Source organism: Misgurnus anguillicaudatus, chromosome 9 (genome assembly GCF_027580225.2).
Source record: "Misgurnus anguillicaudatus chromosome 9, ASM2758022v2, whole genome shotgun sequence".
Classification (NCBI taxonomy): domain Eukaryota; kingdom Metazoa; phylum Chordata; class Actinopteri; order Cypriniformes; family Cobitidae; genus Misgurnus; species Misgurnus anguillicaudatus.
The window spans coordinates 25,095,856-25,123,422 of record NC_073345.2 but is presented as its reverse complement, the minus strand read 5'-3'; the positions used below and the strand labels follow the sequence as shown (position 1 = coordinate 25,123,422).

Sequence of the window (27,567 nt, the reverse complement as noted above, 5' to 3'; positions counted from 1 at the left end):
ACTCTTTCTTCAAAAGGGATTTTTAACAACCACAGAGAGTCAGGACCTCGGTTTAACGTCTCATCCTCATGGCTGCTGTACAATGCACATAATGTCATAATGCACCTTTTCATATTCACGTCATCTACACTCTCAGAAATAATATACAGTGCCCTCCATAAGTCCTGGGAGAGTAAAAACAAAAATTGCTCTGTTTGCTGTGGAGACAAGAAATTTGTAAGATGAATATGAGGCAGAATGTGACATTTTATCAACATTTGATTACAAAGAACCACCTTATTGTATTATTATATATTATATTATTATTTCATGTCTCTATTTAAGACATATATGTATACATTTGGTATCAATATTCACTCTTTAGGTACTAAAATTTACTTTTTGACAGGATACCACCCCATGGACAGCTTTTGTATCTTTTTTCTGAGTGTGTGGGCAGAACAACAAAATCTGCTTGTGTACAACAAGCCAAATAAAACTTGAAACTTGAATGGTGACTGACGTTGCCAGTGCCTAACCTTTTGTGTTCCATGTAAAGTCAGTCATACAAGTTTGAAACCGCATGTGGAGAAGTAAATGATGACAGATTTTTGATCTTTTTGATGAACTCTGGAGAAGGTACAGCTACATGGTGGAGCTACGTTTTATTTAGGAAATATGCCTCTTTTCAAATGACCTCCAAACAGGTACATTTTTCATCATGAACTCTTTCATATTCCTAATATTAAGAAATGTGTCATTTCATTTAGAGACTTTACAATAGCAGCAATTTGAAACCGCTTTACTAAGTGTATACTTTAGCTGTGAAAGGTAAACAGGGGCGGACTGTTAGTTCTAAAGCAGTGAATGTTTTTGTTTTCTTTGAGCAAGAGATGTTGTGATAAAATCCCACTGTTTCTTTTGTTTAGACTTAAAAATATTATTTTCATTTTTGGACAGTGTAGTACAGCTGGTAAACTTTAAGTTTATTTATGAAGAGACACTCTAAAACAGTTAAACCTCAGGTGGAGTTGTTAACCCAATTTGACTCTAAGGTTGAACTGGTTACAGACATGCAACTCTTGTTCTCCTAATCTCTTCACAAAGGCTTTTGCACTGTTAGCCTTCAGGTTCACATAATTGGGTATCTGCTGAATATATATGATATTATGTACATACTTTTTGCAATTTTCTATATTCATGGGTGGTTTCAGTTTAAAGGTCATGGTGCGTTGGGTAAAAAGGTCTCATTCTATAAGTCTAAGATGAGATGGATCAAGGTTTTAGGACTTAGGATAGAAGATGCATTTCTTGTAGAGAAAAAAACCTGGGTTTTGCCAGGATACTTATGGCTATTTTGACCAGGTGTTTTTTAAGGTCACTTGGTACAGGTCAGACTAGATTTCTTTGTAGTTTTACAATGTCTTTGTTATGGTCAGCATTTAAGGTACACTGGCAAAATATTCGGGGAGGCATTCTGTAACCAGAAGCTCCCCCTGTGTGTATTAAAACATCATGGAAGCATCTGTATTCAGAACTTCCTGCACTGCTGTGTGTCGCATTAAAGGGATTGTTCGGCCAAAAAAGATATTAAACCCATGATTTACTCACCCCCAAGCTGTCCGAGATGCATATGTCCATTGTTTTTCAGACAAACACATTTTCAGTTATTTTAGAAAATGTTTTAGATCTTTCATTTAATTAAATGTGAAGTTATGGGGTCCACGACCTTCAAGTCCAAAAAATGTGCATCCATCCTTCACAAAATAAATCCAAACGGCTCCAGGATGATAAATAAAGGTCTTCTGAGGGTAATCCGCGTGGTGCTGTTGTAGAAATATCCATATTTAAAACTTTATAAAGAAAAATAACTACCTTCCGGTAGCGCCGCCATCTTATGCAGGGTTTACACCAAATGCGTTTTGGGGGTCAAAATCGCCTCTACCGCACCGAGTTTGCCGCTTGAACACTTTGAATGCATTCGCGCGTGTAGAGCGGAGTAGACGCGCGGAAAAAGCAAGCATTTGACGCGCGTCCGAGGCAAAATCCGCTTCTTGTGGGAGGGGCAACTGCTGTGCGAGTGTCTGTTTGCAAGATGACTGATGTTGATTGTGCATTTATCAAGAGAGTTACCAGTTTGTATTGGGTAACCTTACTATAGGGGGAAAATAAACGGCGCGGGTCGATAAACGTCACCTGACTCAAAAGTGAAGTGTGTATTACAACTTACCAGGTTGCCCAAAGTCCTTACTGACACTCTTCCAAGCGAGGTCCTTTTTATTCCTGTCTCCTAATAGAAATAACAACTTGTGTCATATAGCTCCGAGTGACTGCTTAAGTGAGTGACTCCGGGCGGGGCTGCCACCACAGCAGCAGGCAGGCTCCTGATTGGTTAAAGCGGCGCGAAATTCCGCCAAAGTTAAATTTTTTCAACTCGGGCGTCAGCCGCAAATTCGCGTGAAACGCAAAATGCACAATAGCACCATTCGCGCGTACCGCGCACAACGCTCAATTCGCGCGAGCTTCACGCGCGTCAACGCGTCTGCACATTGACTTAACATTGAAATCACTCGCGCTTCACGCCTCTACCGCGGTTGGTGTAAACGCACCATTAGACTCCTCTGTATTCAGGAGAAAGTATTAGCGTAGTGTACGCACTTTTCTTAGTGACGTATGACAAATTTCGAGGGCGGGGGCACAGAGCAGAGGTGGGTAGTAACGAATTACATTTACTTCGTTACATGTACTTGAGTACATTTTTTGTGTAACTAGTACTTTTAGAGTAAATTTAAGGATAGGTACTTTTTACTCTTACTCAAGTACATTTCTAGTGAAAAAACTGTACTTTTACTTCGATACATTCGGCGGCGTTACTGCGCTACTTTCAAATGGTAATAATTAATGAATATATATATATTTTAAAGTTTATTGGGCGTGTTCGAAAGTTTTGCGAGACAGGCTGCGTCACCCTTTAGCGCGCGTGACCGCGCGGTCACCCTTTAGCACGCGGTACCGCGCGTAGATGATAAGAGAAGCAGATGAGGGCGCGTGTGCGTTGTGCGAGATATCGGAGGCAGATCATACATGGCGGCTTCAAGTTCGGTCTATGTTTTCACTCCAAGAGGTCAAAATGAATAGTTTCATGAAAATAACCTATTCATATAAAAACATGATAACAAACAGACATACACGTTCTTTTTTGTTTACTGTTTGCATGTTTAAAGGCAGATGCTGACAAGTTTGTGTTGTGAACATGAAATAAATACAGAGTTAACCGTCAGAAAAACATCTGTGTGTGTGTTTGAGATTTTTTCTCAAATGACACGTTATGTGATAATGTACCCACTGCAGGACTGAGATAGGCTGCTTTACTTGTATAAGCAGAACAATGAGACTTTTAAGGAGAGGTTTGTGAAAAACCTCCAAGTAGTCTGAAATTCAGTGCTTTTGCGCTACTTCTCTATCAGATCGGAAGTAACGAGTAACTAACTACTTGAGTAGTTTTTTCATCTTATACTTTTTTACTCTTACTCAAGTAAATAATTAGATTGATACTTTTACTTTTACTTGAGTAAATTTTTGTATAAGTACTTGTACTTTTACTTGAGTACAGATTTTGGGTACTCTACCCACCTCTGGCACAGAGCAGCAGCAGAGTAACCTCCGTACGCTGCGTAAAGCTCTGATCCTGAATGCGGATTCGACTAAGATGGCGGCATTACCGGATGCGAGTTATTTTGGTTTATAAAGTTTTAAAGCTCACGTAACACACGCTGTTTCTGCATTTCTGATATTAATCTGGAGTACCTATAGAGTAGTATGACATCCTTTATATCTCTGAAGAGTCTTTAGTTTAATCAGATTTATAAAAGAAAGATTAGCTTTACCGAATTTTTCCTGATAACGTACGAAAAAATGAAGAAGGAGGAGTTATAACACGGGAGGAGCGAGTACGAGTCATGCAACACTATACAACACTGTTTTAACTTATGATTCACTACATGTTCGTGTCATTTATAAAATATACACGCGCCTATTTCCAACATAAGACAGAAGTCTTACTTACCACGTGTAACTCGTCATGACCCAATTCTGAAAATCCACCGCATCAAACACACACGCAAAACTCCGCTGCTAATCCGGATAATAAACTATATCCATTGTTTCCATAAGGCTGGATGTCTTCTCCTTACATCCAAAAACACACTTCTTGTTGTGCCATTGTTGACTTTTGAAATTAAACAAAGCTTAGTGGCGTGATAAGCTGTTAGCAAGCTCTAGCGTCTCCCGCTGACTGACGGCTGGGCGGGGTTTTTAGGGGGAAGTTTTCCGGCGGAAGCCCATATAAAGAAGTGATACATATCAAAAACCCCTGAAACGTCAGTTAGAACTGTAATCGAAAAAAACTAGCCGAAACTTGTACGAACCCTGGCGAAGTGCATTCGGCACAGAAATACTCTGTAACACGCCCAACTGCATTTTTGACACTTTGCCTACGTTTAGGATGGGTGCACACTTTTTGGAATTGAAGGTCGTGGACCCTGTAACTTCACATTTGATTAACTGAAAGATCTAAAACATTTTCTAAAATAACTGAAAATGTGTTCGTCTGAAAAATGATGGACATATGCATCTTGGAACGCTTGGGGGTGAGTAAATCATGGGTTTAATATCATTTTTGGCCCAACTATCCCTTTAATTGCCATGTTTTTGTTTTATTTACTACTGTAATTTTAGATGTGAATGTTGATGTTTTTGATTGATTCTAAATGATTGAACTAAATGATTGATTCAAGTGTAACCTGCCTGGCAAAATAAATTGTTATTATGGATTCATTTTAATTCTTCGGAATTTGTATTGATTTATTTAATTCTTTCAGAAATTATTATTTCTAGTAGAGTCTGGTATTACCGCAAAATTATTCTGTCAGGATATGATCACAGCGTTTTGATGTTGAATGGAGCATGAGGCACATTCACAAGGACTAAATTCGATTAATTCCTAAAAAAGGAGATTTAAAACACGAGATCCCTTCATCCACGCCATCAACAGCATATCCAGAAATGTCTGCTCCTGAAGTTAAATGTTCTCAATGTATAAAACATAATGAGACATATTTTTGCTGTACGTGGATTCCAGCTATTGTGTTTGACACACCTTTCCTTGTTGTCTGTTCTTTGAGATTAATTTTTTATTGTTATTTTTTATGTGTCATATTATTGCTTTATTGTCTAATGGAGTCATAGGGAGTGGCATGTTTTACTGACATCATGATCAATAGCTTCACTTGTTGTTCTTAATTATAATCAGATACCAAATAACTAGTTTCTTGGTAGACTTTACATTGTATCCTTTTGTAGTCAGTTTCTAACACTTTTTGAGATTTTATTTTTAAAAAGCTAGCACTTTTAGGCCGCCGGATGTACCCACCTAAAGTGTAAACAATCAGACTAGTTTCTTTATACCACCCAACATTGTTTGACTGAATAATGTACATTGTAATTTATTGTGACGAAATAAAAGATGGGCATGCCGCCATTCCTCAAGTATGACAGTATTGACAACTCAACCATCCCTTGAGAAAATATGAAGAATATAATTGAGTCAATTATTAAAATGTGCTTTTATGCTACAGAATAATAAGGCCTATAATTTTTACTGTCAGTCATACATATGGAAACATTACAGTTTCCATTGTACAGACACGTATAGGTCGATTAGTTGACTTGAGGTATTCTTTATTCTGGTTATTATAAGAGAGTTTAGTCTAGCAGTTTCTTAAAGAGTTCACTTTTCACCTATAAAGAGTTTGGTTCCAAAACGCAATAAATCCATTTTGACAAATTTCGGTAAAAACGTGTTTTCTATACCAAGAAAGTGGCAAGATGAAAACCACTATTTTCTTTTACAAACTTTCACATAGCATCTTTAGGTTATAAAAACATAAAATATTTAAATCCATAATTTGATTTTCAAAGATTTATTATAAAAATTTATTATTTTTTCCACAAAATGCAATAAATCCATGGCAAGTTTTTTTTTTCAAAATGCTATAAATCTTTTGAATCAATATATAAATGTGCATTCATCTTTGCCATGTTATATTCATTTAGTTGACTAGTGGTAAATAAAAATAAACATTAATGGCATTAATCAAAACAAAAATACTTCATATTGTCATATTAAGAACACTGTCGATTGCTGCTGTTATACTTGAGACGTCATCGCTGAACTTTTTTGACCGCGATCAGCTGTAAAATGTTTGTTCCTGCTCAATTTTCGTTGGCTTCGCATAAAATAAAAGTTTTTATAAGATCCCCTGGGGTCAATGTGCTAGCATGAGAGAGCTTGATGCTGTCGGGGGAATAAGCAACCGGCATTTTCCGTCTCCCGAGTGCTTCTCACGTAAATTATTAGATGTTGATGGCTTACGTTTCTTTCCAGTCACAGAAAACCATCACAGGTTTATCAATGCCATTAAAGTATTATTTTGTGCTTGTTTGTTTGTTGATCACGAAGTACAAGATTAGGAAAACTAGGATTCCGTGTACTCAACACGCCGCCATTGTTTGTTTACAATGCGTGGAATGGTGCACTGTGATTTGTGGAGCGGATTTATTGCGTTCTGTAGAAAAGGAGGAGTGGCATTTGTCATGTTTTGGGGAAAAAAGGGAGAAAAGATGACAGAATAACACTGCGGATATTGTATTTTGCGTAAAATTAAGAATTTACATTTAAATACTGACATAATATAATACTGCTTTTGGCAGTAACTCTTTTTTTTTTAAATGGCGTTTATCGTGTTTTGGAACCAAACTCTTCATATACACTGTGAAAAGTTGGATCAACCTAAACAATGACTTCAATTGGTAACACCTAAAAAATGTAAGTTTTTTTTCAACTTATAAGTTGAAAAAATGTAGGCTTTTTATTTTTTAAACTTTACTCTTTTGTGAAGTTTTGCCACTGAAATATGTATTTATATATATCTGCTAAATCTCAAAATATTTTAATAGCAAGCAATAGGTATAGCTGATATTATTACAGTTTGATATAGGCCTACACTATTTTATGTTTATACATTTTATTTCAAGAATCTAGCATTAGGCTTAACTGCAAAAAATAAACAAGTTGATGTGCATAAAACAATAACCAAACTTAAAAATTATTTTAAAGTAACCTGAGACTTTCTTTTTCCCTACAGAATGAGAAAACTGTGGAAAAGGCCCATACAATTGTGTTTAACACTAACACTCACTTGCATTTTCATGAAAATTCTTTCAAGAGTAAAAGAAGACAATCTCCACCTTAAAACTTTCGGCCATACGGGAGTGTTTGAGAGACAGCGACTGACAGTAAAATATGGCATTAATTGCTCTGCAATATATGACATGGAACCAGCAGAAGTGGGAAAATCTTTAGTCGCCCGTCAAAAAAAGAGCTATGTGGGGCCAACTGATATGAATGTTGTGAATGCCACCTCTGATTGTGATCGATTTATTACATCAAAAGGTTATGGTGCGATACAAGGCTCTGAGTCTGAACGTGAATTTCCTCTTGCCTACTCTTTGGTCGTTCACAAGAATGCCGATCTTGTGGAGAGGTTGCTAAGGGCCATTTATATGCCACATAATGTTTATTGCATACATTATGACCTGAAGTCTTCAGATGATTTTATTTCAGCAATGCAAGGTCTGGCCCGCTGCATCCCTAACGTCTTCATTGCCTCAAAACTGGAGAGGGTGCAGTATGCAGGCATCTCACGCCTCAAAGCAGATCTTAATTGTCTGTCTGATCTCCTGGAGTCTGAGGTGAAGTGGAAGTATGTCATCAATCTGTGCGGACAGGACTTTCCACTGCGGACCAACGCTGAACTAGTGTCAGATCTAAAGATGCTTAAAGGCAAGAACATGGTGGAGACCAGACAGACTGGTGGAAAGACGTGGCGCTGGAGATTTCATCATGCCCTGAAAAATAGCAAATCTGAATACTATGAATCACCTATAACCATTTTTGAGGAGAAATCTCCGCCACCTTACAACATCGAAATGTTTGTGGGCAGTGCATACTTTACAATCTCACGGGAATTTGCAAGTTTTGTTCAGTGGAGTTATTTAGCCAGAGATTTTTTAGCTTGGTCTGAGGACACATACTCACCTGATGAACATTTTTGGGCAACTCTGGTTCGTGTGCCTGGAGTGCCAGGAGAAGTGCCAAGATCTGACCCTGATATCACCGAACTGACATGTAAGACTCGTCTGGTGAAGTGGGTTGCTTTTGCGGATGTTCTTTACCCACCATGCACTGGAGTCAATGTACGGTCTGTGTGTATTTATGGTGCTGCTGAGCTCAGATGGCTTCTTGACTATGGTCACTGGTTTGCTAACAAAGTGGACCCAAAGGTGGATCCTATTCTTATTGAATGTATAGAAGAGAAGCTTTTGAAAAAACAACTGATGTCAAAACAACAGGGAAATCTTTTGGGACTAAAAAGGGGTTGAAATATACCTATTGGATTTCATAATATCTCCTGTTTACAGAATAATTTCAAGTCTTCACCTAAACTTTAACTAAGACATAACTTGTGTGCATTTTGAGGTAAAACAGGGCACTGATGTATTTTAAAATATGTCAGTGCAAGATCAGTTTTCAGTTTGGACAGCTCTTACATTTATTTTAGTCTATTTTAGTCTAATCCCTGTCCGGGAGACCGCCCCTAAATGAGTTACATAATGAGTTACATATAACATTTTTTGCTTGTGATACTGTGATCCATTGAAGCTCCTTGTGATAAATTTTTAAAAAGGTAACATATTTGCTCACTTTCAAATGGAATTTGCCCTTTTACTCACTTTGTTGCTTAGCATCATTCTTTCTAAGGTATTTATATGATTCTGCACTATAGATAAAACTGAGATGTACGTCGAATAGTAGTAGTTGGATACTTGGAATTCACATACAGGTATGGACTTAGTATGTCTGATATCAAGGTGGTGAGTGTTTATCTAATTTACGTAGTTTTCCCAAACATTTCAAGAGCAAGGAAAATATTTAAACTGTCACAGACTGACTTAAGCTGTTCGAAATCTAATTACGTCCAAACTGTTTTGGATATAAAATAAGAGGTATCTCATTTGATACTATCAGGGATGAGTGGAAATGATTGCAAAGGAAGCGAAAAAGACAGTTCCTAATATGCAAAATAATGCAAATGATGTACTTTATCATTTTTGTGAACTTCCACATGCATTATGATTTACATACTTTGAATTCAGTTTGCTTAGTAATATACTGTAAGCTTGAGCTTCTCTGGCTGGCACATCCTAACTCACGTGCTGGGATTTTTTGTATCATATTAAAATAATCTTTGTGAACCCCTTCATTTCTTTTCTGATCTGTAGGATCAGTGGCGCAAAAAGTGGGTATGCGCTATATGCGGCGCATAGGGGCGCAGCACCATAGGGGCGCCAAAGAGATTGTATAAAAAAGCGTTTTTTTTGTGTTGGTATTTCTATATGTAGCTGCTGTTGTGCATTTCTAAATCATTAGATCATCAACATTATATAACATTGTAGAAAACAAACAGGCTAAAGTAGGCGCTAGTGTTGTAGTCAATACCACCTAAACCGAGACCAAGTCATGACCAAGACCAGGACAGGCTGAGACCGAGACAAGACCAAGACTTTAAAGGGTCGAGACCAAGTCAAGACAGGCCGAGACCAAGTCAAGACCAAGATCAGTGCAAGTCACTGCATTAAAACACTTATGATAAAATGTGGAATATGCATATGATTAGTCTGTGTGTGCGTGTGTGCGTGCGTGCGTGCGTGTGTGTGTGTGTGTGTGTATGTGTGTGTGTGTGTGTGTGTGTGTGTGTGTGCCATCAGAGAAGTTGATAAAATAATCAAAGGCATTGCAGATATGTTGGAATTTATCTTTGTCTATAAGCAAATAAAAGTGAACAAACACTAAAGAGCTGAAAACAACTTAACCATTTAATCTGAACTGTCTTTCCATGGCGTGCCATCCACTTAACACAATGCAAGTGTTTTTAGTAATAAAATTAGAAAAATTGTCATTGGGAGAAACTTAAACAATGCTTAAACAATGCCAACATCATATGCCAGATGTCACTGAGTGACTGTGAAAGGGCAGAACCAAAAGTGAGATTAGTTCCGCCAGGACCATGATTCGCAAACACCGCCCACTTCCGGGGACCAGAGAGATAGATTTTAGACCTCCCTTCCCCTCCCCTGAATACCTTTTAAATAATTTAAATAAAGTTTGTTTTAATTATACTTACCTTCTCTCGTGTGTCTGGTCATTGGGGTGTTTTTGGGACCTCCTCAAGGTGGAAACTAGGGAGGGGCGAGACTCACGACATCTGTGGTCCGCTCCGACCTGTGACACAAACCTGAATAAACTGCATTAAATGAATGATAAAAAATAAATTTGTGATGTGCCATCAGTTGTGGTCTTGATCGATCTTGAAATAAAATTCCGAGTCCTCTTTGTTTGAGACCGAGACGAGGCTGAGCAAAAATCCGGCAAAACAACTGATGTGAAACAACAGTGAAATATTATGAAACTGAAAAGGGGTTGAAATATACCTATTGAATTTCATAATATCTCCTGTTTGCAGAATTATTTCAAGTCTTCACCTAAACTTTTAACCTTTTTAACTAAGATATTACTTGTGTGCATGTATTTTAAGAGATGTCAGTGCAAGATGTTATCAGTTTGGACAGCTCTTACATTTATTTTAGTCTAATCCCTCTCCGGGAAACCACCCCAATAAGTTACATATACATTTTTTTTGCTTTGTGTGTGCGTGCGTGCGTGCGTGTGTGTGTGTGTGTGTGTGTGTGTGTGTGTGTGTGTGTGTGTGTGTGTGTGCAATCAGAGAATTTTATAAAATAATCAAAGGCAAAACTGAATAAACTGCATAAAATGAATGATAAAAAATACATTTGTGATGTGCCATCAGTTATGGTCTTGACCGCTCTTGAAATTAAATTCTGAGTCCTCTTTGTCCGGACCGAGACAAAGCGCGAGTAAAGCGCTCTCTTGACAAACCCATCGTAATGTTATGTGTTTTTTATTCTGAGTCGTTTGGTGTGCAATGAGACACAGCCCTCCCACATCATATTGCTTAGTTGATCCGTTGGGTGTGCAACTTACGTGCAACTGCACGCACCACTACTTGCACGGATTGCATACAGGTAATTATCTCCCCCAAACACCAGCAAAGACAGTGGAAACTTTTAGTGCAGCTTATCATGTTCTTTATGAGAAGAGGAAGGCAAGGCAAGGCAAGGCAAGTTTATTTGTATAGCACATTTCATACACAGAGGTCATTCAAAGTGCCTTACATAGAAATGAGAAAACAATATATAAAAGAGAAAAAAGAAAATGTAAAAATAATAGATACACAATAAAATCACAATAAAAACAAAGATACATGAGAATTTAGAATAACAATTAAAGAAAATAAATGTGATTTTAATAAAAACACTTTAAAATGTTAAAAAAGAATAAAACAGAAGTAAAAGTGACTTGAGTTAAAAGTGCAGTCAGTGTGAAGCAGCACAGTGCTCATTCAGTAAATGCAAAGTTAAACAGATGTGTTTTTAATCTAGATTTAAAAGTGTTTACTGTTGAAGTACATCTGATCTCTTCTGGAAGCTGATTCCAGCTAGAGGTGGCATAATAACTAAATGCTGATGCACCTTGTTTTGAGTGAACCCTTGGGATTTCTAACTGACCTGATCCTAATGATCTGAGTAATCTTTTAGGTTTATATACAGTTAGCATATCTGTCATGTATTTGGGACCTAAGCCATGAAGTGATTTATAAACGTGTAACAATACTTTAAAATCTATTCTAAATGTAACAGGAAGCCAGTGTAAGGACCATCTTTCCTAAATAAACAACCTGCCACATTTGCTTAAATAAACAACAGTCAGATTTTCTGTGTGTGTATGTGTCTTAAATGTGCATAGCACTGCACATGTGTTTTACTAAATTTTCACAGTTTGAGTTTGGATTAAGTGCGGTTTTTAAACTGTTCTGCACAGCAATTTAAAATTAAGGAAAAATGATTTACATGCAACTGCAGAATATACCCCATGTACTGCCATTCTGTGTTCAAAATTCAGATTCATTAAATTTAAACAGATATACAGAGAAAAGTTAAACATTTTAAAGTTTTCAAAAGAAGCCATTTTCGGATGTCGGCCAAGTGAATCCTTAAAGTAACAGTATGTTGAATTGTGGCCAAAACTGGTATTGCAATCACAAAACTTGTGGCTAAAACTGGTACTGCAATCACACAGCTGGTGGCCAGTACACAAAATCACAACATAAACATCAGTTGAGGGCTGCAACTCATTAATTTTATGATTAATTGATATAAATTTCTTACATACTGTTCCTTTAATTTTCGGTTTCGGACCAAAATGTTTTATATCGGTGCATCACTAATAGCAGCCAAATAAGGGTTTAAATTAAGGCTAGCTTAATTTGCAAAACCGAGGTTGCTGAGCTGAAAACTGGAAAATAATAGGTAGCATGACATGTACAATAAATGACAATAATTTAAAAAACAACTAATGCAATATATCTCTGGTTTACCATGAAATTATGCATAGATTTGCTAGGCTGGTAAATATGTTAACAGACTGGTTAGTGTTTGCTAACTTTATTAATTAATGTTATGAATGTATTTGTTTTGTGGGGGGGGCTCCAAAATTGTTGCTGCATACCCCTCTGGCACTGGGTAGTTGCTGGGTACTGTCTGTCCTGTTTCTAACATCTGTTCATAAACAGGCTTACAAACAGTTTATTGCGTTCATACCACCCAGCGTTTAGAGAAGGAGAGGCTGGTTTTTGCTCCTTTAGACAGGTGGGTGTGGCTACATTCCAGAAGTATTAAGTTCACTGCGTTGTGAACAAAGGTATCCAGCTGAAGGCAGTAAAAAGTTGTGACACAAATGTTCAGCGTCACTACGCTGATAGCCATTCATAGTTCATGTGTGTCATCTGTCAAAAGACTTTAACCACTCCTTACTTTTGAGTAACAACTCACGTGGTGTTTTGAGTCCGGAAAAGTATATATATTGACTGACAACTGATGAATTCATTTTTAATGCTGCTTGTTACACAAGAACAACTGACTTTTTTGGATTTTATGTTTGGACATTTCATAACTTGTAAGGTGGAAGTACACTAAATATATTTCTAATGTGTACTTGAATAGTTTTTTCAAACTTTTTCTATAAAGAGGTGATTTTTGGAATTTTTCAACCAAACATGGATTAACATTTTTTAGCAGCATCACAGCATGATTACAGTAATGTAATATTAAGGTAAGTTTCACAGATATTATTATCTACTGGCATATAAAAAACATGTTCAGTAGTTTGCTAGCATATCATTTTAAGAAATGTAGGTTTAGGATTACCTTAAATTATGCAAAAGTGACTTTTATAGTAAAAGTGAAAAGTTGGATACTTTAACATTTACTTCAGTTTGTAACACCTGCAAAATGTAAGCTTTTTCAACTTAAAATTGAACATTTTAAGTTAAATAAACTTAAATTTTAAGTAGTAACTTTCTAAGTTGAACCAACTTTTCACTTTTTACAGTGTAAAATGTGTATTTGGTCATTTTTTGCAAACCACATAAAGTTATTTACTATGTCAGTAACTAATGGAATAATGACTGTTGTTTGTCAGATTTTTGACAGAGCAATTAAATTAAAGTAATAAATGTACTGCATTTAACCTCTCACTCCAGCCATTAAGTTGACATTTAAAGAAACATGATCGTTTTTTTTTATCTTTAACAGTCTAACATTCAATAACTTGTTAGGCAGGATGTGCAACCCAAACTTCATTTTTTTTTAACAGGTCACATGAATTGAACCCTCTAAATAACACAAGCTTTCATTTCTCTTGACAGAAATGAGAAGATTGAGGTGTCGGTGCAACCAGATAAAGGTCATCTTTATCTTTTTAACACTGACACTCCTATGTGCTTTAATTTTTCGGCAAGCAAGAGTGTTTGAGAGGCCACGATACATAGTAGAATATGGCATTAACTGCTCAGCAATATATGAAATGGAACCGGTGGAGGTGGGGAAATCTTTAGTTGCCCGAAAAAACAAATATGTGGGGCCAACTGACAGGAATATTTTAAATGCCACCTATGACTGTGATCGGTTTCTTGCATCAAAGGGTTATAATGCAAAACAAAGCTCTCCGTTTGAGCGTGAATTTCCTCTTGCTTACTCTTTGGTCGTTCACAAGGATGCAGATCTTGTGGAGAGGTTGCTTAATGCCGTTTACATGCCACATAATGTTTATTGCATACATTATGACCTGAAGTCCTCATATGACTTTATTTCAGCGATGCAAGGTCTGGCCCGCTGCATCCCTAACGTCTTCATTGCCTCAAAACTGGAAAGGGTGCAGTATGCAGGCATCTCACGCCTCAAAGCAGATCTTAATTGTCTGTCTGATCTCCTGGAGTCTGAGGTGAAGTGGAAGTATGTCATCAATCTGTGCGGTCAGGACTTTCCACTACGGACGAACGCTGAACTGGTGTCAGATCTAAAGATGCTTAATGGCAAGAACATGGTGGAGAGCAAGCGACCTGATGGAAAGGAATGGCGCTGGGCTTTCCACCACGAGCTGAATGGCATGTTTGATAACTATGATTTGCCTATAACTACTACTGAGGAAAAGCCTCCACCACCTCACAACATCGAAATGTTTGTGGGCAGTGCATACTTTACACTCTCACGGGAATTTGCACTTTTTGTTCAGCGGAGTTCTCTAGTCAGAGATTTCTTGGATTGGTCGGAGGACACATACTCACCCGATGAACATTTTTGGGCAACTCTGGTTCGTGTGCCTGGAGCACCAGGAGAGGTGCCGAGATCTGACCCAGAAATTTCAGAACTAGACAGTAAAACCCACCTAGTAAAGTGGTCTTATTTGGAAGAAGAAGGTCTTTACCCGCCATGTTCTGGGGAGTATATACGGTCTGTGTGTACTTTTGGTGCTGCTGAGCTCAGATGGCTTCTTAATTATGGTCACTGGTTTGCTAATAAAGTGGACCCAAATGTGGATCCAATTCTTATTGAATGTTTAGAGGAGAAGCTGTTAGAAAAACAGGCAGTGTCAAAATTAAAAATGAAGTGATCAAATTTGCTTCACTTGGGTTTGGGTAATGTAAGCATAGATATGTATAAAGGCTAGATGGCTCGTCCGCGCTGCTGGCCAACTGAGTGCAACGTCCGCATTTTGGCGGCCATCTTAGGACAGGGCGCTCGCTCACTCGTAGCATTGAGTTTTAATGATGCAGGTACTTTTAAATGACCATAACTTGCTTAATTTTTTACAGATTTTCAAACGGTTTGGTTTGTTATAAACGTCAAAGATGTACCTATGACACTGCATACCTATACTAAAAATAAAAAATAAATTCATGAAACATGTTAAAGCATCCAGAATCATAGCCACGTTAATAACGTTTGTAGGAACCCAGACCGTTTGAAAATCGGTAGAAAATTGAGCAAGTTATGGTCATTTAAAAGTACCTGCACCATTAAACTCAATGCTACGAGTGAGCGAGCGCCCTGTCCTAAGATGGCCGCCAGGTGATGCGGTTAGGGACTCCGCCTTGAGCCATCTAGCCTTTATACATATCTATGAATGTAAGAATGTTGTTTTTTGTTCTGCTCTCAGTGTAGGTTTAACTTCCTGTGTAGTTTCTGGGCTCATTGCTGAGAGAACTCTGCTTAACCATTGACAGAGGTTATTTCCTCTTTTGCACACATGCATGCACATACTGAACACACCCATGAACTTTACAATCTCTATACAACACATTAATATGTATGTGTTTGTGAACATTAAAGTCTATTAACTAATACAGGGGTTTTAAACTTCATGATGGCAAGGACCCCAAAATATGAGCCCTTTTTCTAAAATGTTGGAATTTATTTATAAGATATCCTATTGGATATCATGTATGAGGTATGACATTTTTGCCATTTTATATTGCCTTGTGTACATTAAACACTTAAGCCTGTGTTTTTGAATATATTTCTAACCAATATATTCTGAAAATGGAACTACTAAGAAATGAAAAACTGCTCTAAAAATAAATAAATAAATAATAAAGACAGACAAAGACATAAAACTGTCATGATCCTGTCAGCACTGTATGTCTTTTTATGTGTTTCATGTGACAGGGTCATGGTAGCCCTCACTGTTGTCTTGTTTAGTGTGGAGGGTCACATGGCCTGTGTTTATGTTTTGTGTACCTCATGCTGTCTTTAGTCTTGACCCTGCCCCCTTGTTAATTATTCATTATTAGTTTATGCCTTTCACCTGTGTATCCTCATTGCCTAGTTTAGTTTTCATCTATGTAATGCTATTGTGTGGCCCTGTCCCAAATGGCACACCGCAGACTTGTGGACCTCATCAGAGTCTACAATTTGATGACATCATGTAGTGCAGACCTTAGGAACCCTTGACGCGAGTCCAAGAGGGTGCACTGGAGTCGTATTTTGGGACAGACTCCAGCATCACGACGGAAATAGGAAGAGAAGTTGCCCATCAGTGTGAACTCCTCCCATCTGTCGTCTGATTGGTCTGATTGCTTTTTCACAAGGACTTCTGGGTTGGAAAAGTGCGCAAAGCCTGCTGCAGTGCGGGCTTCACTGAAGACCGCATCAAGCTTCACCGAAGACCACATCAAGGGTTTAAAGGGGGCACTGATGAGCACATTTCAGAGAGCAAAAATGACAGATGGGACACTCTACAGACTCAGAAACTAAGCGAGCATGCGCAATTTAAAGCAACACTAAAGACTTATTGCTCTTTGCTCCCCCTACAGGTTAAAAGCGTAATTGTTCATTACCACTGTCGTAAATACTGCAGCATAGCTGGCTCTGATTGGATTGTAGGTCTGCCGTAAAGCAAGTTTTTGTAGTTTTCACTCGAACTACAGGACCCGACGGTTGGAAACTTCTTTAGTGCGGTTTTGGCCGATAGAGGGCTGCAAAGCGAATGTGAAAGTGCCATTCACCCTGTTTTGAGTGGATGAACCACTGAAACTTTTTTGGAAACGTTATTTTAAGGTAAAAAAAAACTCTTTGGTGTTGCTTTAGGACCACGAGACCGAAAGTCCAAATTAAGTGCACCATTTGGGACAGGGCCTGTCTGGTGTCTTGTGCCAGAACATTTTGTGTATTATTTCTTGCCCTGCCATGTTTATTGTTTGATTTTATTGTCCTTGTTTGCCCCATCGAGGGTAATTTCTGTTATTTAATAAAGTTTTTTTTTGCATTTGGGTTCTTTCCTTCCCAACAGATGACATAAAATATTGTGGAAAAGCCCCCCCCCCCCCTAAAAAAAACTGAATAAAATACATGACTCATGCTGTGCCTATCTACTGGTACAGCCTGACTTCCTGCTAAAACCACAAGACCTGCAATTGTCTTCTGCAGAGCTGTCAGGGGGAAGAACATGAAACATAAAACTGATTTCAAAACTTACAATGTAATATTGAAAAAGCACAGAAAATAATGAACTGATACCCTTCTGCAGATTTCGTTTAGCAGACGAAGTGTCTAAAGTTGCAGCAAAAGACATGTAAAGCCCACATGTGTCTTGTGATTCTCATTAGCTTCATATGATTGATGATTCATACATTGCTATAACAGCAGACATAGATTTAAAACTTTTACAGAGTCAACTTCAATAACATGCTTTGGAGTAATGGGCCACAACAAATGCAAACAGGGTGAAGATGGTATTATTATTATTATTATTATTATTATTATTATTATTATAAATACACCGTAAAGAGTTGGATCAACTTACTTAAATTGGTACTTAAATTGGTAATTAAAAAGATTAAGTTGTTTCAACTTATATGTTTAACGCCTTCGGCGTCACCCCACCTGTAAATTAACATAACTCTGGCATTTTTTGCCTAATCTTGGTATTGTTTTAAAGACAATATAAGGTTTTTCACTGAAGTGTATGGAGGTTAAAATATTAAACAAAAATTGTTATAGCAGTTTAAATTTATCTTAATAAATAAATTTAATTCAATCAAATATTAATTTTATAAATAAAATTATAACAATTAAAATTTTTCACAAAAGTAATCATGTAAACATGAAGCCTTAAGTCTCAAGTAGTTGTGATTTCAAGTTAAAATCACAAACAATGAGTTTTTTGTCACACTTTTAGTGGTTATACCAACAACGACCACTAGGTGTTAACGATTTGCTGCATACTCTTTTCACAAATTAATAAATAACTGTCACTGCATTATTATTAATGAAAAATACATTAAAATATGAAGACTACATTCTTAGACCTTTCCAACAATATATAGTTTGTCAACATATTTGAAGATTTTATATTTAATATGCATTTCTATGGAGGGGGGGGGGTCATGTAACAAAAAGCCTGTCACTACATTATTTCTATCATCAGGTGATCTTGACATATAAAACACTACATTCTGAGAGCTTTCCAGTGCTATATAGTTTGTCATGATTTTTTAGGTTTAGAGTAGGGCAGCGCTATTCAAATCTTACCCTGAAGGGCCGGAGCACTGCATAGTTTAGCTCCAACCCTGATCAAACACACCTGAGCAAGCTAATGAAGGTCTTTATAATCACTAGACAATCACAGGTGGTTTAGTTTGATTAGGGTTGGAGCTAAACTATGCAGTGCTCCGGCCCTCCAGGGTAAGATTTAAATAGCCCTGGAATAGGGGTTTAGTGTTATAAATAGCCTATGTAAAAACAAATTTGGCCTACCTGCTGTGGGCCCGTGACCTTTTAGAAGCTGACTCTCACTATGCTATGCCTTTACCAAAATAGTGATGATAAATGAAAGCTACACTTTTAGAGCTTTCAAACAATATACAGTTTGTCATGATTATAAGAATTAGTAAACCTAGGCGTCCTGCTGGCGGGACAGTGACATTTAGCAGAATATAAATGTTTTAAGGCACACTCTCTTCATAAATCAAGCAATTACTCTCCCTACATAGTTTATTTTATAAAATAAAATGAAATGTTGAAATGTGTATTTTTTCAACAATATATAGTTTGGCATGATAGATTAAAATTTACATCAACAATGTTGAAGTAAACTTAGGTGTCCCCTATACGGGACGGTGGCGCTTAAGTAAAAAAAACTGCTTAAACATTAAATTGACACAACTTAAATTCTTTAGGTTTTAGCAATTAAAGTATTTTTTTCAGTTGATCCAACTTTTGACTTTTTACAATGTATTGTCAAAATAATTCTCCACTAATGTCTATGGTAAATAAATCATTCTAGTGATTATCTAGTTCTAGTGTGCAACGTTTTGCTTCGGGTTCTGGGTTAAACAACATATTTCCTGGAAATGGTGTGCAACGGTGTGCAACATGTTTGAGATTCCTTTACACGTGTTTGTTTGGTGTGCAAAAATGCCAGCCCAATCAGTAGCAACATAATTATAAGTATTAAAGAGACAACTCGCACAATGGATCTAATTAAAGTTGTTTACAAATATGTAATCTTTTATTATCAACTACAAGGGAAATGAATATAATATTAAACATATTTTTACATTATACTACAGAGGTTTTCCAAAATATCTTCTTTATTATTCTAATGGAAAAAAAAATGTCACCAATATATCAGATTGGCCTGAGGGTAAATAAACAGCACATTTTCATTTTAGGGTGAACTAACCCTTTAAAGATGATGTGATAGAAAATGGGGTTACCAAGCCAACAGCTCGACCGCATACGTCATCGAGGTTCTCACTTTTCAGTTAAAATACATTAGAAAATTAAGATTTATTTATTTTAAGACATACAATCATTGTAGTTTCATTCTTACCTTGAAATGCAACGGTTGCTTTTCTGAAATTAAACCTGAAATATTAAACCTTGATGACGTATGCGGTCGAGCAACGCGACTTCCGGAGAACGAACCCGAAAACATGTCCGGGATGTGTCCGGCGGAACTGGCACAAATGGCCACCCTACAGATTAAACATTTATTGGTGAAATGCAAACAAACACAATGGCATATACAAGCCGGGTAAGAAGGAGAGACTACTTAAAAAAGCAAACCGGAATTGTTTAACATCCTACAGTGTTTATATTAAGACTGGATAGGTTGGAAAATTTGTGGATAAACATGTTATGCCTGTTCCTCAACTCCAGTTGTAGTTTATATTCAAAACAAAGATCACATTTTAAGATTAAATCAGTGTAATTACACAACAGTTTCCTGTTGTGGCTTTTCCATAAGGATATAGCTTACAATATGTTTCCAGAACATTAAAAAACAAACATTTAAGGATTCCCACCTACCTGTCTTAAAGGGACATTTAACTTTTTTTGAAAATATGCTCTTTTTCCAGCTCCCCTAGGGTTTTAATCAAAAACTTTGCTGCTGTAACATGGCTGCAGGAGGCGCAATGATATTACGCACTGCACGAAAATAGTCCCCTGCCATTTAAAGTTACTATGGGGACTATTTTTGACTGCTGGGTAATATCATTGCACCTCTTGTAGCCATGTTACAACAGAAAAGTCCTTGATTATTATGCCGGAATGAGAGTATATTTCCTAATCTTATCTGCCTAGAAATTCGCAACTTTTAATTTACCGTCAGTCTTAGCACACGATACAGAACTACAGAAGAGTCAAGTTTTAAATAGGAAAAATTTCCAAACTCTTTGGTTATTTTTAGGCGCGATGCTAATGGTCTAATCAGATTCAATAGATTATGCTAAGCTATGCTAAAAGTGCTAGCGTCAGACCCTGAGATCACCTGAATGGATCCCAAAAGGTACACTGTAAAAAATGTGCTGTTATTATCAGTCCCGGCGCCATGGGCGGGCTTTAGGGGGCCGGGCCCGCCCTGTGAGTCACTAGTGCCCGCCCTGGACGAACCTGCGGTCTCCCTTCACCTGTTCACCAGCTCCATGTTTTTATCAATAGGCCACTTTTATTAATTAAAAGTTATTGTTTTGTACATATATAACTAATGAATAAAAATAAAAATGTGTTTGGTCTGATTTAAAAAAATATATATTTTAAACGAATTTGATTGGTTTGTCAGTAGTGAGCGCGGAAATGTTTGGTGTTTGCTAAGCGCACCACCGCTTAATGTTAAGACACGATAGAGTGCTGCCTGCAGTGAGACTGACACGTTATGGTTCTGCTGCTGAAACAACAAAAACAGTAAACATTGGGTCTAAAATGTAAGTGTCTTAATATTAATTACTTGTTTAGTGAACTGTCATTAAATCTGTCACATTTTCAACCGTGATGTGATGCTGCTTAACTGTATCATGTTATTAAAAAAATCCAAATTTTTACCGCAGTACGTTTAACCCACTTTGTTAACACACTTTGTGTTTGCTGTGCTTATTTGTTTAACTTTGCGTTTTTACATTATGCACTTTCGGTCGCCATTGATTAAAGGATGCAGAATCATTATCCTGTTTTGGTGATTGTTATTGGCGTTTTTAATCAGACTAGGCTACTTGTTCGGTCGAGCAAGTAAAATTATCTTTCACTTGGCCTTTTAAAAAATCCACTTGTCTCTGATATTAACCGGACAAGCGTTGATGTCGAGCTCTGCGACGTGTTTTATTTGCGTTTAGATTGCTTCAGTAAGCTAGGTCCAATCTTTACGACTTCACCGTTGTATTGCATTAATGGAGAGGTATGTTAGATCTTCCTCGCTTTTTTGTCCACTTAATGCATAATTAATGATATTATGCATTGCAGTGACATTGCTCTCATTTGTGCCCCCCCCCCTGAAAAATGAAATGCCCGTCCGTGAATTTGTGTCTGGCGCCGGGTCTGGTAATTATGCAGCTAGTTGCCAGTAACTTACTGTAAAAGATAAAAACAGAAAATGTTTCATGTTCATTTAACTTTGAACAAACTGTTGCGAGTAAATAACATAAATGTAAAATCTACAGTAAGTTACTGGGAGCTAGTTGCCAGTAATACCCAGTAATACTGTAATTTCTACAGAAAATTTTTACAGTGTAAGAATCAAATGTTTAACTCTAGGGGAGCTGGAAAATGAGCTTATTTTCAAAAAAAGTGGAGTGTCCCTTTAAAATTACTTTTTTGTGTAGCTGAAGAGAAATAAGTTTCTATTTACATTTATTAATTTAATAGCAATTTACACATTTTAAGGAGTCTAAGGAGCCAACAATAAGTGTAGGCTATACTCTACAAAACTTCTATTGAACACACTGTGATTGTGAAACTAGCTACAAACTACACCCAACATTTTATGACATAAAGTTTATGTAATGACTCCACCATCCATTAGCTAAGCAGTCCGAACCCAAAAGAGGCCTGTGTTGTAAAATGTAGTTGGTTGGACAGATTCTTTCAGTTAATTTCCGCATTCATCAGACTAACTTAACCCCACCTTGGATGGTTATTACAAAATGCATTTTTAAAATGCAGAACTTGAAATGCAGGTTGAATAGCATTAATTTGGAAGCTTTTATTTTGGTGCCAAAGGGGGGTCTCTTGGATGGACTTTTTGAACAGATGTTTTTTCCAGCTTTTAGTATGTGAGACATTTGGACATTTGATTCTTTTTCTATTTTGGGATTTCTGTCAACAAGTCAGTTTGCTGAAGTTGATGTATTTTTCTTTCACTTCCCAAGTTTCGAAAGGCAACAGTGCCACAGCAAGTAGGTAAGTTTCACCTAATGAATATGTTGTAGCTTTGCAACCATTAAAGTTTATAGGTTATTGGAACACACTTTATGGGCCAGTTTCCCGGACAGGGTTTAAATGGGAAAATCTTTAGTCGTCAACTGACATGAATATTGTGAATGTCACCTCTGACTGTGATCGGTTTATATCATCAAAGGGTTGTGGTTTGTTACAAGGCTCTGAGTCTGAGCGTGAATTTCCTCTTGCTTACTCTCTGGTCGTTCATAAGAATGCTGGTCTTGTGGAAAGGTTGTTAAGAGCCATTTATATGCCACATAATGTTTATTGCATACATTATGACCTGAAGTCTTTCTATAGATTACTTTATTTCAGCGATGCAAGGTGGCCAGCTGCATAACGTCTTCAAAACATACATGCCACACCCACTGTCTACAAATTGTCTCGTTGCAATGCATTTTGGGGCGGTTTCCCAGACAGTGATTAGACTAGTCTTAGACTAAAATAAATATAAGAGCTCTCCAACCTCAAAACAACTTGCAATGCCATATCTTAAAATACATCAGTGCCCTTTGTTTTGCCTCAAAATGCACACAGGTAATGTTTTTAGTAAGGCATGTTTGTTAAAACTAGTTATATTTCCTAATTTAAATGAAGGCCTAGTCCTGGCTTGAGGTAATCCCTGTCCTTAAAGTTAAAGAAACCACCCCTTAAAGTTTCCAGTGTGATAACCCCTCTTTTTCTCACTGTAGTCTACCAATGCACTTAAGTGTGAACCAATCAGTATATTAGCCTATATATTTGGTTACAGCTAGATTTTTTTTAAAGTTTACCCATTACCATTATGCTTGACGTATATGTCTGTGAACAAGTGTCAACCTGTTTTATTCCGTTTGAAATGTGTTTTACTGTAAATCGAAGTGATGTTTGTTTAAAACATTGGCTCTCAACCATTTTAACTCAAGGCCCTTCCATTGTCTACAAAAATATTTTAAGGCCCCATTTACAGTTTCTACCAGTATACACACACACACACACACACACACACACACACACTTTTTACATTTAAAAACATGTACATACACATACACACATTTATTTATAATATATAAACATTTTCTTAACTGCACCTAAAAATTGGAAATCTCAAACGTTGATTTTTGCTCTGTTCATCTCTGTTACTCTAAAAGATAAACTTTTCTTTAAAGGGATATTTCACCCAAAAAATTTAAAATTATTTCAACATATTTTGAGAAATATTGTAACCAAACTGTTTGTGGACCCCATTTACTTCCATAGTATTCATTATTCCTACTATGGAAGTGAATGGTTTGGTTACAAACATTTCTTAAAATATGTTCCTTTATGTTCATCAGAACAAAGAAATTTATGCTGGTTTGTAACAACATGAGAGTGAGCAAATGATGACAGAATTTCAATTTTTGGGTGAACTATCCCTTTAAATGAGTGAGGTTACCAAGCCAACAGCGCCATCTATTGTACCTGGTACGTTTGTACAAAATGTAGCCTAGATTTAGCAGACAGAGAGTAACACTTTGTGATTGTCAAACTATAGCTTCTTGTTTATTACACCCGACATTTTATGACAGAAAGATTATGTAATGAGTGACCCCACCATCCAATAGCTAAGCAGGCCGAACCTAAAACAGCCATTCACTGCACACTGTACATTTTTGTTTAGATTCTTTAAACATTACCACTATGCCAGTCATGGAGCCAGTTAATTTCCACATTTTTGATACTAACTTAACTCCACCCTGTATTTGAATTATGCCTTCATATGGTAACAAAATGCATATAAAATGCAGAACTGCAAATGAATTTCCTTTTTATCAGTGTAGTGGCCACTAGAGGTCACTAAGTTAATTCTTTCATTGTAGCCTATGACTGCAGCCTCCGATGTCGCCTTTAGTCATCAAGACGTGTCCTATTTTATTAACAATTGTAAATTCGTAGTTAATCGTAAACTGTTGTGATATGCTTATGAATTGCGAATGTATTGCTCAGTTAACTTAAATAAACCAGGCTTGATGACGTATGCAGCCTGCATAATAATGCTACCTCCGGTTGCATTCGGATTGAGGAACAGTCACTGTGAACGGGATGCCACCTGACCCGCCATAACACATGAAGAAGAAGGTGAACCCCGGAACCTGTGTAACAGCTGGCGCAGTTTTATCTCTGCTCTATATTTTTTTGCTCGTCTCTGAAGCTCTATAATATGCCTATTTGATTACCAAGTCAACGACTATGCAAGCAGCAGCAGAGTTGGTTTGCACCCCTTGGTGAGCGGAGCGACTGGTAACTAAGTTTGTGTTTCGTTTATCAAACGGAAATCTCTATTCTGCAAACAGCAAACGCTTTGTAAAAATGTTTCTTTGGCCAAGGAAATTAATGTTCACGTATTTTACTTTAACGCATGATGATAAAATCCATGTTGTAAATTATTTGTGTTTACTCTTTAGTTTTCACGGTGCTTGTGCAGATTCCGGAATGATTACACCCGTTAGAGACTAATTATTACAAGGAAGCAAGAGAAGTTGCATATTTGTTTATTTTTTAGATTTCTGTAAACATTAAGTTTGTTTGTGTTATTTGCTAAAGATGATTTATTTTTCTTTATTTTTTGAAAGGCACAACAAGAAGGTAAGTTTTAATTATTAAAAATGTTGTTATCTTCGTAGGCATTAAAGTTTATAGGTCACTGGAGCACACTTTATATTTTTAATGTGTTAAATGTGTGTAATTGGTAACACATCAGATCAGGTTAGAAATGTCAAAAACATTTATATTAAGTGGATTACGTTTTCACTCTGTATTGTATATGTATGCATGCAGTCATTGGACAACATTTACAAGTAACATGCCTTTATGTTTCTTTTTTTACAGAATGAGAAGATTGTGGCTTCATCAGAAACCAATCATACTTTTCTTTGTCACAGTGATTGGACTTATATATGTTTTTACAATTGTATATTTAAAAGTTAAAGGTCCTAATACCTTCAGATTAACAAGAGTGTTTGATAGACAGCGACTGACAATAAAATATGGGATTGATTGCTCAGCAATATATGATATGGAACCAGTGGAGGTGGGAAAATCTTTAGCCGTCCGTAAAAACAAAAGCTATTTGGGCCCAGCTGACATGAATATTGTGAATGTCACCTCTGATTGTGATTGGTTTATAGCGTCAAAGGGTTATGGTGTGTTACATGGCTCTGAGTCTGAGCGTGAATTTCCTCTTGCTTACTCTTTGGTCGTTCATAAGGATGCAGATCTTGTGGAGAGGTTGCTAAGGGCCATTTATATGCCACATAATGTTTACTGTATACATTATGACCTTAAGTCTTCAGATGACTTTATTTCAGCGATGCAAGGTCTGGCCCGCTGCATCCCTAACGTCTTCATTGCTTCAAAACTGGAGAGGGTGCAGTATGCAGGCATCTCACGCCTCAAAGCAGATCTTAATTGTCTGTCTGATCTCCTGGAGTCTGAGGTGAAGTGGAAGTATGTCATCAATCTGTGTGGTCAGGACTTTCCACTGCGGACAAATGCTGAACTGGTGTCAGATCTAAAGATGCTTAAAGGCATGAACATGGTGGAGACCAGACAACCTGGTGGCAAAAAGTGGCGCTGGACTTTTCATCATCTTCTGAAAAATAACACCGAATACTACAACTCACCTTGGACTACCAGAAAGAAGAAACATCCGCCACCTCATAACATCGAAATGTTTGTTGGCAGTGCATACTTTACACTCTCAAGGGAATTTGCACTTTTTGTTCAGTGGAGTTCTCTAGTCAAAGATTTCTTGGTTTGGTCTGAGGACACATACTCACCTGATGAACATTTTTGGGCAACCCTGGTTCGTGTGCCTGGAGTACCAGGAGAGGTGCCAAGATCTGACCCTGATATCACAGAACTGACAAGTAAATCCCATCTGGTGAAGTGGGTTGGTTTTGTAGATGTTCTTTACCCACCATGCACTGGAGTCTATCAAAGGGAAGTGTGTATTTATGGTGCTGCTGAGCTCAGATGGCTTCTTGATCATGGTCACTGGTTTGCTAACAAAGTGGACCCAAATGTGGATCCTATTCTTATTGAATGTTTAGAGACGAAGCTTTTAGAAAGACATCTGATGTCAAATCAGCAGTAAAACTATCTGAATTTTTCTTTGTTACTTTTGGACATGCATCACAGTATAAAACTCATTGTATTTCTTTGTACACAGTTCCACAGTTGTTTTTACCAGTGTTATATATTGTTAATGTAAAATTTAATCCTAAAATTATATTTTTTATTATTAATATTATAATATATTTGTATTATAGCCTATGTCTATTTATAAAACTATGGAGGCACTAAAACTTGTACAGAATGTACATAAAGTCCTGTCTCATAATCTAAAAATACTAAAAAAGTGCATATCAGTGTGATAATGTGTCAGTGTCAATATGCTTATAGGAAAAGATTGCATCCCGTTACTTATAGCCTACACATAATGACATGATCCAAACGCTGAAACCTATTTTAATCCTCTACAATACGTCACGTGCCACACCACACGTGCAGGCTAACTTATTCATCGATTCACTGCAACAAAATTAAAATAATTACTTTTGTGGCATTGCCTTAATATATTTTAATCTTCTTTATATTGTTTTATGAGCACTTGCTTTTACTGTGCTTAATTGTGCTATCAGCTATTTTTACTAATAGGATGTTTGTATAATCACATTTTATCTCTATTATTGACACATAATTCGCTTATAAAAATGTTTAATGCAAAACAGAATTGAAACAACTTTTAAAAAT

General features: G+C 37.0%; 3 protein-coding genes across 3 annotated transcripts; all 3 read left to right on the top strand.

Moving 5' to 3' along the window:
- Positions 1–439: 439 nt before the first annotated feature.
- Positions 440–10,822, top strand: LOC129424178 (beta-1,3-galactosyl-O-glycosyl-glycoprotein beta-1,6-N-acetylglucosaminyltransferase 4-like). Its single transcript, XM_055180774.2, has 2 exons — positions 440–686; positions 7,185–10,822. Exon 2 carries the CDS (start codon positions 7,186–7,188, stop codon positions 8,479–8,481), a length of 1,296 nt encoding a protein of 431 aa, XP_055036749.2. The 5' UTR covers positions 440–686; position 7,185; the 3' UTR covers positions 8,482–10,822.
- A 2,051-nt stretch (positions 10,823–12,873) lies between these two features.
- On the top strand, positions 12,874–15,258 carry LOC129424179 (beta-1,3-galactosyl-O-glycosyl-glycoprotein beta-1,6-N-acetylglucosaminyltransferase 4). Its single transcript, XM_055180775.2, has 2 exons — positions 12,874–13,348; positions 13,944–15,258. Exon 2 carries the CDS (start codon positions 13,946–13,948, stop codon positions 15,185–15,187), a length of 1,242 nt encoding a protein of 413 aa, XP_055036750.2. The 5' UTR covers positions 12,874–13,348; positions 13,944–13,945; the 3' UTR covers positions 15,188–15,258.
- A 10,167-nt stretch (positions 15,259–25,425) lies between these two features.
- Positions 25,426–26,978, top strand: LOC129423320 (beta-1,3-galactosyl-O-glycosyl-glycoprotein beta-1,6-N-acetylglucosaminyltransferase 4). Its single transcript, XM_073871352.1, has one exon. The coding sequence runs from the start codon at positions 25,526–25,528 to the stop codon at positions 26,906–26,908; it is 1,383 nt and encodes a 460-aa protein (XP_073727453.1). The 5' UTR covers positions 25,426–25,525; the 3' UTR covers positions 26,909–26,978.
- The last annotated feature ends 589 nt before the right edge of the window (positions 26,979–27,567 follow it).

Bases quoted from the DNA above. Each gene is read 5' to 3' on its own strand.
- LOC129424178 (XM_055180774.2), top strand. From the start codon at position 7,186: ATGAGAAAACTGTGGAAAAGGCCCATACAATTGTGTTTAACACTAACA.
- LOC129423320 (XM_073871352.1), top strand. From the start codon at position 25,526: ATGTCAAAAACATTTATATTAAGTGGATTACGTTTTCACTCTGTATTG.
- LOC129424179 (XM_055180775.2), top strand. From the start codon at position 13,946: ATGAGAAGATTGAGGTGTCGGTGCAACCAGATAAAGGTCATCTTTATC.